We start from the raw sequence: 14,677 nt of genomic DNA on the forward strand, positions 1-14,677 counted from the left end.
AAAGCATGTTACCGCAGTAAGCCACTGACACCAGCATAGATTACAGATTATCATACATCAAGAACTATAGATTGACCTACAACAACAATGCATTTTAAGTGCTTATGAAGCTATTGGATTATGTTGGATTTGTAAATTAACCAATTTACTGTTACCAAAATGACTGCATTTGGTTTATATTGGCTAATATGGTTCTCTTTTGTGTCTCAGGCCCAGTGGAACGTGTGTATCTCTCAGCTCCTATTGTGGCCATCAGAAAGAAGGAAGCCAACCTAACTGCTGTGGTCTGGCCCGTCCACCAAAGAACACTAACCTTTTTCTGGTGGTTTGAAAACAGCTCTGAGGTGAGAGTCCTTCTCCCAATTACACTGACCATTCCTGCTGTATCTGTGTGGTTGCAACACCTTGCATAGTTCAGGTACCTTGTTATATTGTAGATTGGAATTGCTTATTCGCAGCAAGTTGTTTTGGTCCTTTGTGTATTCCATGTGTGCTGCAAAAGGCAAGGTTGTGAGGTTATCTATGCCATTCGCTTTGTCTTGCATAACCCAGTCCTTAATAACCTTGGGTGGAAGCATCGCGTACACGTTTCAGAAGGAGGGCATGAACAGGGTCATTGTCCAGGTGTCTTCTGGGTGCAACATACTTCAGGATACCAAGGTCATCATTGTTAAAGGTGAGTGGAAAGGACTTCGAAGGCTTTAATATGAATGTAACATAGGTACACAACTTGTTTTAATCACACATCTTCTATATCCATGTTAACACTGCCTTGTTAGTGAAAATATGAACGTCACCTCTACTCCTTTCTACTCACCTCTATGTCATGAGAAACAAGAGTAAATTGTAAATTCATGTTAGGTTATAAGCAATTCCAGCAAACTGAAGGATTCTTAATGGTATGTTGCCACACGGCAAAGCTTTGTGGTAGAGGGTTCATGGAATCATCCTCCATGTTTCGCAGAGTTCTTCAAATCCCTGCTGTTATCATTCTCTCCGACTTTGGACGAGCACAACCCTGACATCCCTGAGTGGAGAGAGGATGTGGGCCGCGTGGTGAGGACAGCTGTGTCACAGGTACAGGAATAAGTTCCCTCAGGAACAACAGTCGTCATGAGGTTGTCACGCAATGGCTTTTATGGTCTTAACTATTTCAAAACATGAGACATGATGAGGATAACCCTCCTTAATTCAATGTGACATTTTAAGGAAGTAAAGTAAACATAGATGTGTAGTATCATGTGTTTTCCCACGATAGCAGTGTGCATGTTTGACTGGAAGATTGCTGTTACAGGTGTCTGGGTTTCCAGAAGAGCAGCTGTTTGTATCGTTGTTTCCAGGTATTCCAACAACAGCAGAACTATTTATCCTGCCTGAGACTCAGTTGTCTGAACATGGGAAAGGGAACGAAGAGGGCTTAGTGAGTGTAAGCATATTTTTTGTTTGTGCTTTAGAAAATCTTCTAGAACTTCTTATCTTGTAATTAATCTACAAAAAATGCACATTTGTATCACCAATGGGGGGGGTTAGCTGATTTAATTTGTTTTCCAAGATAATGTTATCATCAGCTTTTCTTCAAATTTGAAAGAATAATCTTTGCAAATGCACATTTTGGGGTGGCATGTCATTTTTCAATTCTGTGAAACAGATATCAGACATTCTTATAAATGCCCTGAACCAAGGATTGATCCAGTTTGAGTTGAAACCTGACACTCAAATAATTGTTTACATCACACAGCTAACTTCGGGTAAGTTGCAGTTTTTCTTTGACTCTTTCACAGTATAAAGTGCTAAATAACAATGCATAAACAGTTCTAAATACTATAATAAGCACTGTACTGACACTCAATTCACCACCTGATGTCAACAGCTGACATTGATAGATATTTTTCCTTGAATCTCTTTTGTAACTAGCTTATTACAGTCTTATAGTCATGCAATCAATGATACTTTTAACAACAGATACCTTTAGTATGCACCTTGGAAGTCAACAGGGTCATTTGGATATTACCATATCACTAAAACTTGTCAATCAACCCAACATGACTTTACCCTTTTCATTCAGTTACTGATGTGTCTTAAATTGTGTCTGCATGGAAAGGTCTGAGATGCCTTTAAAATGCTGTAGAAAGGTCAACGACTTCACTGGTCTCCTCTTGGAAGCGAGAAAGATGGGTTGGGGGTGGGTTAATACATATTCTGAATATTATGCCTCAGCACTTAAAGCCATGACTAAGCGCAAATCTTTCAGAGGCATAGGGAGAAAGAGCGGGACCTCATGGATGGAGGCCCTTCTTAAAATGAAACATGACAGATGCTCAGTCAGACCTAATGGACACCTGCTAAGTGAATAAAAGCAAATGATTGCTGGTTTCTTCCCTTGTTTTCTCCCATTGAAATTGTTTCTGCTTTTACCAACTCTTTTTTTGCGCGTTTGGCATGGTTGGTTTAGTTTAGTTTATTAGGATCCCCATTAGCTGTAGCTCATGCAGCAGCTACTCTTCTCGGGGTCAGCACAAAACATAAAGTACATGACAAAGTACAGAACAGTTATAGACAAGAGTAACAAAGACATAACTACATTAAATTAATGATATCAGCAAAAGAATTGGCTAAAGCAGAAATCTGTAGCCTAAAGTCTTGTTCTGTCTCTGTATTTCCCCAGCACCTCTGGTTGATTCCAACCCAATTCACAGTAGCTCAGCCATGCTGATGTTGCTATCTGTGGCGTTTGTTGGTTTAGTTGCATTCTTCATCTTCAAGTTCAAAAGGTATGTTCTCGTAATAATATTGATTGGTTGGTTATAGTCAACCAATTGTTTCTTATTTTGTCTTAGTGGCATTCAAAAGCTACATTATACTCTTAACTATCAACTAAGAAGTGAAGTTGTTACAGAACTGCAGGTTAAGTTCACATGACGTCAGTAGAGTGGTGTCTGGCTTGTTAGGAAAATCCCTTGGATCCATGTCCAGGCTGAGGAGAACCAGGAAAAGGAGCCGGAGAGGATCGGCACGGTTGGGCAGAACAACACCATGTCCAAGATGAAGCACAGTGAGTTCCCCTCAGAGAAGGAACTTATGGAGAAAGAACTGGAGGCCAGGACCAGAGGTAAGTTAGACTTTACCGTATAGAAAAGTGGCGGACCTGCCTAATGGACCTAGAGCCAAGCCAAGCTCCCATGAGCCAGAGCCAAGCTCCCATGAAAATCATCACATGCCGTAGCCTATGTAAATCATCTGTCCACACACAGCAGAAGACAAATCTCTGTTGTGCGCTGTAACATATGGGCAATAGTTATATTGTAAAATGTCGTAATAGACATCAAGTTAATTTGCAATTTCAATAATTAATCACGCTAAACACATTGGTTAAAACATATAAAACGTATAATTGAAACATTGTAATACGTTTTCATCATTGCTAGGACTGCAAGTTTAAAAGCCACAAACTGCTAGCTAGTCAGTTAACTCACACATTTTCATAAAGATAGCTAATGCGTCAAGCGAGCTGCAATAAAAACGACACAGCACCTTATCGTCTATCAGAATAGGTTTGTGTCAGATATTGAGTTCTGACAGAATTATGGATTGCAATGGAAAGCACTGTATCAATATTCAGTGTCATGAAAGCATTATGATTAGCCATTTCAAGATACAAAAAGTTTCACGGTTTAGGCCTACTGTATTGTACTTGACAAACCTTTAAGTGCCTTTGTATTTAATTTATTTTGTACCATAAGCTCCTGTAAGTATTTGTATTTAATATGGATCCCCAGCAAATATAAGGCAGTTTAAACATTACAATACATTCACAGATTTCACAACACACTGTGTGCCCTCAGGCCCCTAATCCACCATTACCACATATATACAGTACAATATCCATGTGTACGTGTGTGCATAAAGCATAAAGGTCAACATAGGGAAACCATTGGGTTATTAAATCAGGGGGACTGCTGACTGTTTTTGACAATAGTGCCACTGCAGTGGTCCTGATAGACATGTGGGCGGAAGGCTTTTTGAGGTCAGCACTTTGGCCAATCTTCATTTCACAGCAGGTCTGTCCTCCAGCAGACCTTAGTGATCTGAGACAGATAGATTTCTCTTCTGTTGCGTCCCAACTATTTATTCTCAATGGGCAGAGCAATATGGGAACTTTAACTTGTACTATTAGATTCAATAATATGGCCGTTGTGTGTCTGTTAAGATTCCATGATTACTCTGATGCCTGCAGTGGTTCCTATGCTAGTTCGGTTGGTAGGTCGACATAAAGGTCCTCAAAGTGCTGCCAACATCAAAACATTCAAATGACACCAACTGGGGTAATTTGCTTTATTGGGGTGTTGGAGACAATAGTGTCTTTGGGGGCACTATTCATAATAATTATACCTGTGTTTATATATTCTATCACCAGGAGAAAATGGAAGAAATGGGGAGAGAGTGATCACAAGAGAGTTTCCTACTTGTTCTAATGTCTAAGAAATGAGATTCTGAGTACTGTAAGTACAGGTTGTGGTGTTTCAATGTACCAATTTAAAAAGCGTGGTTTTCACCATATACTTTGGTTGCTGAGAATTGCTACTTAATGTATTTCACAATACTTTAGAAATCTATATAGCAGGAGAATACATTTGGTGTATATACCTTGAGTATTGAGGAAGCGTAATATGACATCTGTGAATGTCAGAAATAGGCATAAGAACATGCCATTGTTGAAAGAGTAATTGTTTTCTTCAATTAGCATTGCTAATGAATACTTTAACGCAACATGATTATCTTACAGATGTACATTTGATAATGACAACTGTATCGACTGTACTATTACACAAGGGAGGTGGAATGGAAATAATAACATATAAAGGCATACTACAAATTAGTGTGGCTGCTTGGGAAACAATCTCTAGACTATAATTGAGGCTGTTAAAAGGTGTACAGGTGGATAAAAAGCATGTATGTCATTTTTTTTAAATTAGATTGGCCATTCTAGAATCTTGGCACACTGAACAGAGTTTGTGTTATCTATTAGCCTACTGCTAATACAATAATATCGTTCACTTTTTCTAGCATGTCATAAATCACTTTTTAACAGTAACATCTAAGATAATATGATTGGAATATTAGTAAAAGTTTTAAACCATTTATCGTATGGTCTTGTTGAAGAGTTAGCAAAAGTTGCTTAACATTGTAGTGCATGAGCTTTGCTGTATTGTTAATTTTGTTAGCTACGCTAATATCTTACTGTAAACAAAATAAAATGTTGTAATTGTTCACAATAAATGTATTTTTCTATGAAAGTAGGCCTATGTTGTTTTTTTTTACATGTACACATTGTATTGATGGAGATGTAAACAAGTATTTCAAAGAAACTAGCCTTGAGATCCAAGCTTTACGTTCTCCATAAGCACAGATTCTGATAATTGATGACCACACTGTAAAAACAGAAAGTCTTAAAACACCATGATTGTGTAATGAAACCATGAAAAGTAATGCACCTACTGTAAGCTGAGATTTGGTGTCTGGAGGATGTTTGAATGTAAACCCAATGTAAAGGTTTTAATACACAGAATGGGTTTTAAAACAGAAATGTAGTACTCTGAGTAACCCAAAGTGGTTATTAAACCTGAATATTGTTGCTTTTAGGGGTTTCAGTGCATGTAAAAGGCTGCATCAAGACACACAACAACAAAAAACGGTTTTTCATACAATCAATTAATTAGAAATGCAAATGGTTTATAGCCTACATATTGATTGGTGATACTTTACTGGCCTATAGAGAATAGTTTTTGTTGAATTCCACCTTTTATTTTTATAATGCTTTATTTTGATGTAAAACAATTCCCCCTCTCCGGCGCTCGACGTCGCAGGTCCTGGCAACCCATCATCACGCACACTTGGCAACCCTCATTACGCACACCTGGACTCCATCACTACCCTGATTACTCTCCCTTTATCTAACATCACTCTTCAGGCAGTATTGGTTCAGTTTTCATGTCCAGACGCTTCTCTTGTTTTGTACTCTCCATGTTAGTTTTTATTAAACTCACGATCTCCACCTGTTCCCTGACTCCATGCGTCTACATTACAAAAACAACCAACATACTTAATACTTGCAGCTGAGTTGTTCAGTTGCCAGTAGTTTTGGTGTTACAAAGCACCTCATTTTAACAGTGTAATGCTTTGTTATTCACCATGGTTCAGTGATAGTCTACCTTATAATTGTTTGCCACAGAAGTGATAGACAAACAAAGGTATTTCTATATGTATGTCCTCTCTGTCAGAGGAGTTGTCTGTACTGTCATCGCGACAGCCTCTAACACAAACACTCCCCAGCTTTCTGAATCTCTGTTTTACTATTATCCCCAAAGGTTTTGCACAGTGAGTCCTAGCTGGAACACATATCCCTTATATCTGCCAGCTAAGGCTAGACATGCACACTGACACACACACTTCCTGATTATCCAGCATAGGCCCCGAAGTAATCTCTTTTTGCCAGAAGTCTAAGTTTGTGTGAGATTTTGTACCCCTGACATTAAAGTACAATTTGGCCTCTGAACAGGTGCATTTTTCTTTCTCTCCTCACCACCTCATCTCTCTTTCTCTTTCTTTTTGTGTAACTATTGCAACACCACGATGTCAGACACCAATCTACATCATTGTTAAGCAGTTTCCATGTCCCTGGGAGTCTCACTCTACCTAAGATTCTCATTCCAAATTAACGGCAACTACATTTCTGTAGCAGGGACATAATGCTGTACTCAATTAAAGGAAACTATTTCACACTGGGGCTAACACAATATTGCCGCAAGCTATTGTTGTGGGATATTTTTCATTCAAGGTGCTACTCCACTTGTAGAAACCCGCTGGAGTGTGTTTGAGTAATGACAATGTGCTGTCATTACTCAAAACTTTTGAGGAAACCCTTTGCACTTAATGCTGTATTTGCTTTGTCATTATGGGATATTGTGTGTAGATTGATGAGGGGAAAAAAACTATTAATCCATTTTAGATTAAGGTTGTAACCTAACAAAATGTGGAAAAAGTCAAGGGGTCTGAATAGCTTCCGAAGGCACTGTACATGCAAAAACACAGATATTAAAAACAATTCGATTTTTTTTACATGCGATAGAGCATGCTGGGTAAAAAGTTTATTTGTTATCATAACTTCAAAAAAACTGAGATGATGTGACTTCTCATTTAGTTTTGAGTCAGTACCATATAAACATTTTAAGCAATAATGACTTTTCATTGACTTTGAGTTCAACTCACTAGAAGTATTTGAGTTAAAAAAGCCTTTTGGTTTACAGTGTGGAGGGATAATTAATTTGTTGCACAGTGGGGAAAATGAGGATCAAGTCCATTAGATACACTCCAGGCTTCTTGCTTCTTTTCATTGTCCTCCTAGTCAGCCCCCAAGTATATGTAAATGACCACCTTAGAACATAGAGGATGCTAAATAACTACTGTTACAGGTCACAATAATTGCCCTACTCTAGCTGCCCAGTTTGCAAATGGAAAATTTGTTTACATTTCCCCAAATAAAGTCTAGGAGTGGGATATTAAAACTTCTGTGCCTCTCCCAAAGAGACAACCAACCTACTGAAAACAGTCATCTCTGGCAAGGAAACTCCTGTCGACAAGAAGGGATATTCTTCAGTCTTTCAGTCCCATGTGGAACACAAGGAGATTGGATGTGAATCTTTTACCCAATAGTCCTTTGACCAAGGAAAGATGTTCCGAGGGCAATGTCTGCAACAATACCGTAAGTTGAGTGGTAGCATCATGGCATATATCCAGTGTGAGAATAAACAAAAAGAGCATGCAGATACTCTCTGTCCCTGTCTCATCTCAACTCTTCAGAAACTCGACGATTTGACAGAAATAAAGCCTGCATGGTACATCCTGAACTATACCCTTCTCATGGAGGTCCTGGGGTCTACCAGTCTCCAATTTGAGTGTGCCCTCAACTTCTGAATCGGAGTTTAAAGGGCAAAATCCAGCAGAGCCAAAAAAAGGTATTGTCTGGTATTGGTATGTACTATGTGGAAATTTCCATCCTCCTACAACCACCACATCTAACATGGATACTGTTATAATAATTACATAACACAGTCATAGACCTTACATATGCATTATGGTCTGCGTCCAAACATGAGAAACAAGTGGAGAGTTTTTTCATGAATCTCAAGTTAGCATCTGAACTCCGCGAGCTTTAAATATTCTATCAATGCCCACCAACAATTGCATCTTTCTTATACATGCCTTTCCTATGTACTTCTCAGTAGTTGGTGTTCAGACTTACCTTACGAAAATGCATAACGGGCTTTGCAAGCTTGGTTCCCTTGTCCGTACTGAATAAATGTAATTCAGCTGCTGAAAACCCTCCCACTTCCTGGCCAACAGATGATCTTGTGGAGTTTTCAGTACATGTATCTTAAGCTATCACTTTAAATACAGTGTACCTTTAATTATAATTTTGTTGACAGACTACAATACATCGAGAGAATGGGTTCAGAAAATAGGGATCAATGAATGAATGCCATTTATGCATCTTCATCTCTGTTTCAGCACCAACTGGTAGATTTCAAAAATACTCGGATCTTTTAGATTATTTAGGCAAATATAAGTATGTATCAATCATTAAAAAAACTGTTTTGGAGAGCCTTTACGAACAAAATATATTGATTAGCAGGTTTAACCTGCTCCGAGTGGTCTGAGTTCCATAATGATTCATATCCCAAATGATTGCACAACGTTAGCCTAATATGATCCACTAATGCTAGCGACCTTCAGGAACAACTTCACGTGACAGAGGAAAGAAAGGTCAACGGAATGGAATGGAATGATGCGAAATGTAAGTTACAACTTGAAGAAAACTAACACTAAAGTGATAGTTGTAAATGTATGTGGGTATTACTGACGCTGGCTCCCCATAGTGTCTAATATGATACTAATTATAAAATAAATGGAGAAAAGCACTGGCATAGGCTATAATTAAAACATTCTAAAGTGCATACATCAAAATCAAATCAAATTGATTTATAGAGCCCTTACATCAGCTGATATCTCAAAGTGCTGTACAGAAACCCAGCCTAAAACCCCAAACAGCAAGCAATGCAGGTGTAGAAGCATGGTGGCTAGGAAAAACTCCCTAGAAAGGCCAGAACCTAGGAAGAAACCTAGAGAGGAACCAGACTCTGAGGGGTGGTCAGTCCTCTTCTGGCTGTGCTGGGTGGAGATTATAACAGAACATGGCCAAGATGTTCAAATGTTCATAGATGACGAGCAGGGTCAAAATAATAATCACAGTGGTTGTCAAGGGTGCAACAGGTCAGCACCTCAGGAGTAAATGTCAGTTGGCTTTTTTTTAGCCGATCATTCAGAGTATCTCTACCGCTCCTGCTGTCTCTAGAGAGTTTGAAACAGCAGGTCTGGGACATCAAATCGGTAGGTTCAGCCCTACAGAAGCCTATACCTCTGGTGTCCAAATTTCATCCACGCAAATTATAAGGGTACACACTTAAAATTCTGAATAACGGGACAGCTATTTATAGCCTATTTCACTGTGGAAAATGGGCCGCAATACATGTCATATTGATATGATTTTCTGTTTGCTTCAATATGGCTGGTTTCACATTCATATACAGGGATCATAAGGAAAATAATCAAAATTAAACAATTGCTATGTGTATTTACAATCCCCATCTCCAAATGGATTACTCATTTACTTATCACGTATCAATAGCTCTTATCCATTTTATAAATTGCAGTACATGGAGAATGCTGTTATTTATATCGGAAAAAACAAAAGTAGATGCTTTTTCCACTTGGAACCGTTGGGTTCGCTCAACATTATTCATGATTTCCTCACGCATAAAAGTGTTGGAATTATGAAGGAATAAAGTCAAGGTCAGAATACGGCTTATCCGTAGACCAACCTCCACCACACCTTCATTTCTTAGACCCTCCCACCTCCCAACGAATAGCGGGTGAATATCATGCTATTCTCATGCTTAACCTTTGTGTTGTCTTAAGGGTCAAAAATGTCCCGCCACTATCTTTAACAGCAGAGAGAACCCACTAAATGATATTTTTTCTACTTAAAATTTTATGACTTTCCTAGAGTGACACCAACATTAGAAAAAGTGGAACATCGCCTTCATTCATAGTTCCATGAAAGCTGTACACCACCAGGGTACAAAGATAGTCTTAGGTTCATTTTTGACCCGACAGTTATAAAATCATTTACACACCAGAAAAACCACCAAGACACACACACACAATGATACATTGAGATTATGTGTGCTATTGATTGAACTCAGACAAAATAAAAACAATTTCAGACTAAATAAACATTTCAGATAAAATAAAAATTTCTTGAAAACATTGTTTACTAATGGGGAATGCAGTCAGTGGCTATAAATGTGCTTGTCACAGTTGTCGTATGAAGGAGACCAAGGCGCAGCGTGTGTATCTGTCACGTCCTGGCCAGTATAAGGGTTAATTGTCATTGTAGTTTGGTCAGGACGTGGCAGAGGGTATTTGTTTTATGTGGTTCGGGGTGGTGTGTTTGTTGAAGGGGCATTTGATTTAAGTATTCCGGGGTTTTTGGGCACTGTTTGATTTTCATGTATTCTATGTTTAGTCTAGTGTGTCTGTTTCTATGTTTGGTAAATTGGGGTTGGGACTCTCAGTTGAAGGCAGGTGTTGTCTATTTGCCTTTGATTGAGAGTCCCATATATTAGGGTGTGTTTGTGTTTGTCATTTGTGGGAGATTGTTCCGTGTATAGCGTCAAGCCTTACAGGACTGTTTATTGTCGGTGTGTTTATTTTTGTATACGTGTTTATTTTGGGTTTGCCTTCTTTCCTTATAATAAAGAAGATGAGTATACACATACCTGCTGCGTTTTGGTCCTCCATTACCAACGACGACCGTGACAGTATCGTTCCACATCTTTATTTCTATTTGAAACTATGCAATACATACAATAAACTATAAACCAAAACAACAAACCGTGACAAAGAGGTGCAACATGCATAAACTCAAAATAATCTCCCACAAACACTAGTGGGAAAATCAACAGCTTAAATATGATCCCCAATTAGAGACAACGATGACCAGCTGCCTCTAATTGGGAATCATACGAAAACCCCAACCCAGAAAAAAGAACCTAGAACACCATGTCATGACTGTCCTGATCAGGTCAGGTTACAGGACACCACAAACCTACAGATTATCTCTCAACCCCCAACAGAGGAGAAGAGATCTAGGGGTATGAGGATGTGGGGGTTTTATGACCCCTCACGCCCATGATAAATCTTAGGTCACAGAGAAATTCCTTTGTCCTCACTATGGAGAACTGGCCTCAGAACATTAAACATGCAATAAAGGGACTTTGGAACAATGGTTTCCGTCAGCCACAATGGTGGTCATAACGATAGATGGAATATGAAAATGTATGTCCTTTTTGTTTTATTATTAAAGGTTAACAGATGACGTTATTATGAAAACATTGTACCTTTAAGAGTTTTCCCAGTATATGCCTGATGTTTATACATTGTATGTTGTGTGGAAAATATCCAAATCAAAGAGAATGTTTTGGTAAAGATGAGATGTGAAGTTAGTGTCTAAAATTGGATTTGAGTAAAATCTAGGCCTTGTCCCCTAACTTGGTACGCCCAGAGAATTGCCCTAAAGGCGGTTACGCCCACTTCCGACCAGAGGGTATAAGACATGTGACTGAAGAATTAACATATCAGACTACTGACCCCAGGCTGCAGCCACGGTCTGAATGGTCAACGAACCCCAAAATGCAACACAAAGTTTGAAGACAAAGAAACCTTTTTCTACCCAAACTACGGATGAGTAGCTGTGTCTAAGCGGGTGAATTCAAGCCGAACCACCGAGCCTCCACTCTTCATCGAATCGTGGTATCTACGCTGTCTCATTCCTACGCCGTGAGCTCTGAGCTACAGAGCTGTCTGTCCTCAGAAGCCCCCTTTCAAAGCAAGGACGAGGAATCACACCACTAAGCCAAAAGGGACATTGACATTGTGAGGACAACCAGAGAGTTGCGTCGGAGCAGTGCGTCCTTAAGAAGCCTAAACGAGCCACGCGGGACGCCCCATCTGAGACCTCCAACACGTAATTACATCATTATATTCTGACCCATAAGAGCGGCAGTTCGGGGCAAGGCTAGGTTTAAATAAGCATAGCTGACAAATTAACCCAAATGTATATTTCTCTTGTGTACTTTCTTTGTTCATCTCTCTTTTAAATCCCCATTTTGGGTAACACGCGCCATAGTGTGTTGGCCCGTTATACTAAGTCCTAATCAATAGCCTAGACTGTGTTTTGTGTATGTGTATTATTTTATCATCATTTTAGCTTGCTAGTAAATAAATAATCAACTAAGATTGGTGTGGTAAACTCATTGGTGTAGCCCGGGTTCGTGCAGATTCCCGGATTATGCGACATTCAGAAATGAGACAAGAGGAAATTGATTAATTAAGCGACTGTTGTAAAATTGATATTCTCATATTCTTTGAGTTAATTTGGGAAATAGAAACTCAATAAAACTAATTTTCCCATGGTGCCCCAGGTTAATGAGTTAATAATTGCTTGATTCATTGCTTGATTCACTTAATCACACAATTATAAACCGTTAATCATTCGATGAGCAACAGTCGTCACATTAACTAATACAACGTCACGACAACAACATAGAAAATTTAAACTACACAAAAACCCCAACATAGAAAAAAGAACCTAGAACACAACATAGAAAATTTAAACTAGACAAAAACTCCAACATACAAAAAAGAAACTAGAACCAAACAAGAAATAAATAAACTAGACAAAACCCCCCAGTCACACCCTGACCTACTCAACCATGGAGAAATACGAGCTCTCTATGGTCAGGATGTGACAGTGCTGCAGATGACAGTCCCCTCAAGTTCTCTCTTTGCTAAAACCACAAGTGCACGTTACAGTGCCCAACAGGTTGTAGATGTGATATTTTTAAGATATCCAGGAGGAACAACAAAACAATGATTTAGAAGAGAAGGTATCTGAAGAAGAAGATTGGGAAGAATACAACCCAGAGGACGATGTATCATCTTCAGATGAAAAAGAAATCCCTCAAGCTAAAAGAGAGACATTTTTGTCAAAGAACAGCAAAATAACATGGCCATTGTCACCATATGACAACCAGGGCAGCACAAAATGTCATAAGGATGACCCCAGGGCCCACAAGACAAGCAGTTGCCCATGCCCAGGACATCGCCTCAATATTCAACGTGTTCACCACACCAGCTATCGAAAATATCATCCTGGAGATGACAAATTCTGACGGGTTTCCATAAATATGGAGACAACTGGAAAAGGATGGATGAGATTGACCTGTGTGCCTACAGAGGGCTGCTAATCTTAGCGGGTGTGAATAGGTCCTGAGGCGAGGCTACATGTAGTCTCTGGGATGCAGAGAGTAGTTGTGCAATTTTCCATGCCACGATGCCACTGAAAATGTTTCACACTTTCTCAAGAATGCTACGATTTGATAACTGTGAGTCAAGATCTGCAAGACGTGTGAGAGACAAACTGGAGACCATAAGAGAGGTCTGGGAGAAGTGGGTCTGCCATACCTCTACAACCCTGGGCCTGAAGTAACAGTGGATGAGCAACTGGTTCCATTCAGAGGTACATTTTTATTTTCATATCAGTTATGTACAGTTGAAGTCAGAAGTTAACATACACCTTAGCCAAATACATTTAAACTCAGTTTTTCACAATTCCTGACATTTAATCCTAGTAAAAATTCCCTGTCTTAGGTCAGTTAGGATCAACACTTTATTTTAAGAATGTGAAATGTCAGAATAATAGCAGAGATAATGATTTATTCCAGCTTTGATTTCTTTCATCACATTCCCAGTGGGTCAGAAGTTTACATACACTCAATTAGTATTTGGTAGCATTGCCTTCAAATTGTTTAACTTGGGTAAAACGTTTCGGGTAGCCTTCCACAAGCTTCCAACAATAAGTTGGGTGAATTTTGGCCCATTCCTCCTGACAGAGCTGGTGTAACTGAGTCAGGTTTGTAGGCCTCCTTGCTCGCACACACTTTTTCAGTTCTGCCCACACATTTTCTATAGGATTAAGGTCAGGGCTTTGTGATGGTCACTCCAATACCTTGACTTTGTTGTCCTTAAGCCATTTTGCCACAACTTTGGAAGTATGCTTGCTTACCAAGCTTTAACTTCCTGACTCATGTCTTGATGTTGCTTCAATATATCCACATAATTTTTTTTCCTCATTATGCCATCTATTTTGTGAAGTGCACCAGTCCCTCCTTGTAATGTGGTCTGTGTGTAGCTTGTGTAGAGGAGTCAGATGCAGGACAGCAGATATGAGTAAATAAATGTAATTTACTCAAAATAGACAAATATAATACAATAAAGCGAGCCCGCATAACGGACCGTCTTACATACAAACAATTACTTACAAACAAACATGGGGAACAGAGGGTTAAATAATGAACAAGTAATTGGGGGATTGAAACCAGGTGTGTAAGACAAAGACAAAACAAATGGAAAATGAAAAGTGGATCGGCGATGGCTAGAAGGCCGGTGACGTCGACCGCCGAACGCCGCCCGAACAAGTAGAGGGACCGACCTCGGCGGA

The 14,677-nt window shown here is 39.3% G+C and overlaps 1 protein-coding gene across 1 annotated transcript in view; it reads left to right on the forward strand.

The window, feature by feature from the left end:
• LOC106605659 (VPS10 domain-containing receptor SorCS3) overlaps positions 1-5,294 on the forward strand; it is a 78,612-nt gene extending 73,318 nt beyond the window's left edge. The window contains exons 20-27 of the mRNA XM_045720996.2: positions 211-344; positions 553-676; positions 965-1,077; positions 1,295-1,426; positions 1,649-1,748; positions 2,666-2,771; positions 2,949-3,109; positions 4,415-5,294. Of these exons, the coding sequence (XP_045576952.1) occupies positions 211-344; positions 553-676; positions 965-1,077; positions 1,295-1,426; positions 1,649-1,748; positions 2,666-2,771; positions 2,949-3,109; positions 4,415-4,479 (935 nt within the window). The 3' untranslated portion in view covers positions 4,480-5,294. The remainder of the gene's footprint in view (positions 1-210; positions 345-552; positions 677-964; positions 1,078-1,294; positions 1,427-1,648; positions 1,749-2,665; positions 2,772-2,948; positions 3,110-4,414) is intronic.
• The last annotated feature ends 9,383 nt before the right edge of the window (positions 5,295-14,677 follow it).

Source organism: Salmo salar, chromosome 01 (genome assembly GCF_965601325.2).
Source record: "Salmo salar chromosome 01, fSalSal1, whole genome shotgun sequence".
Classification (NCBI taxonomy): Eukaryota; Metazoa; Chordata; class Actinopteri; order Salmoniformes; family Salmonidae; genus Salmo; species Salmo salar.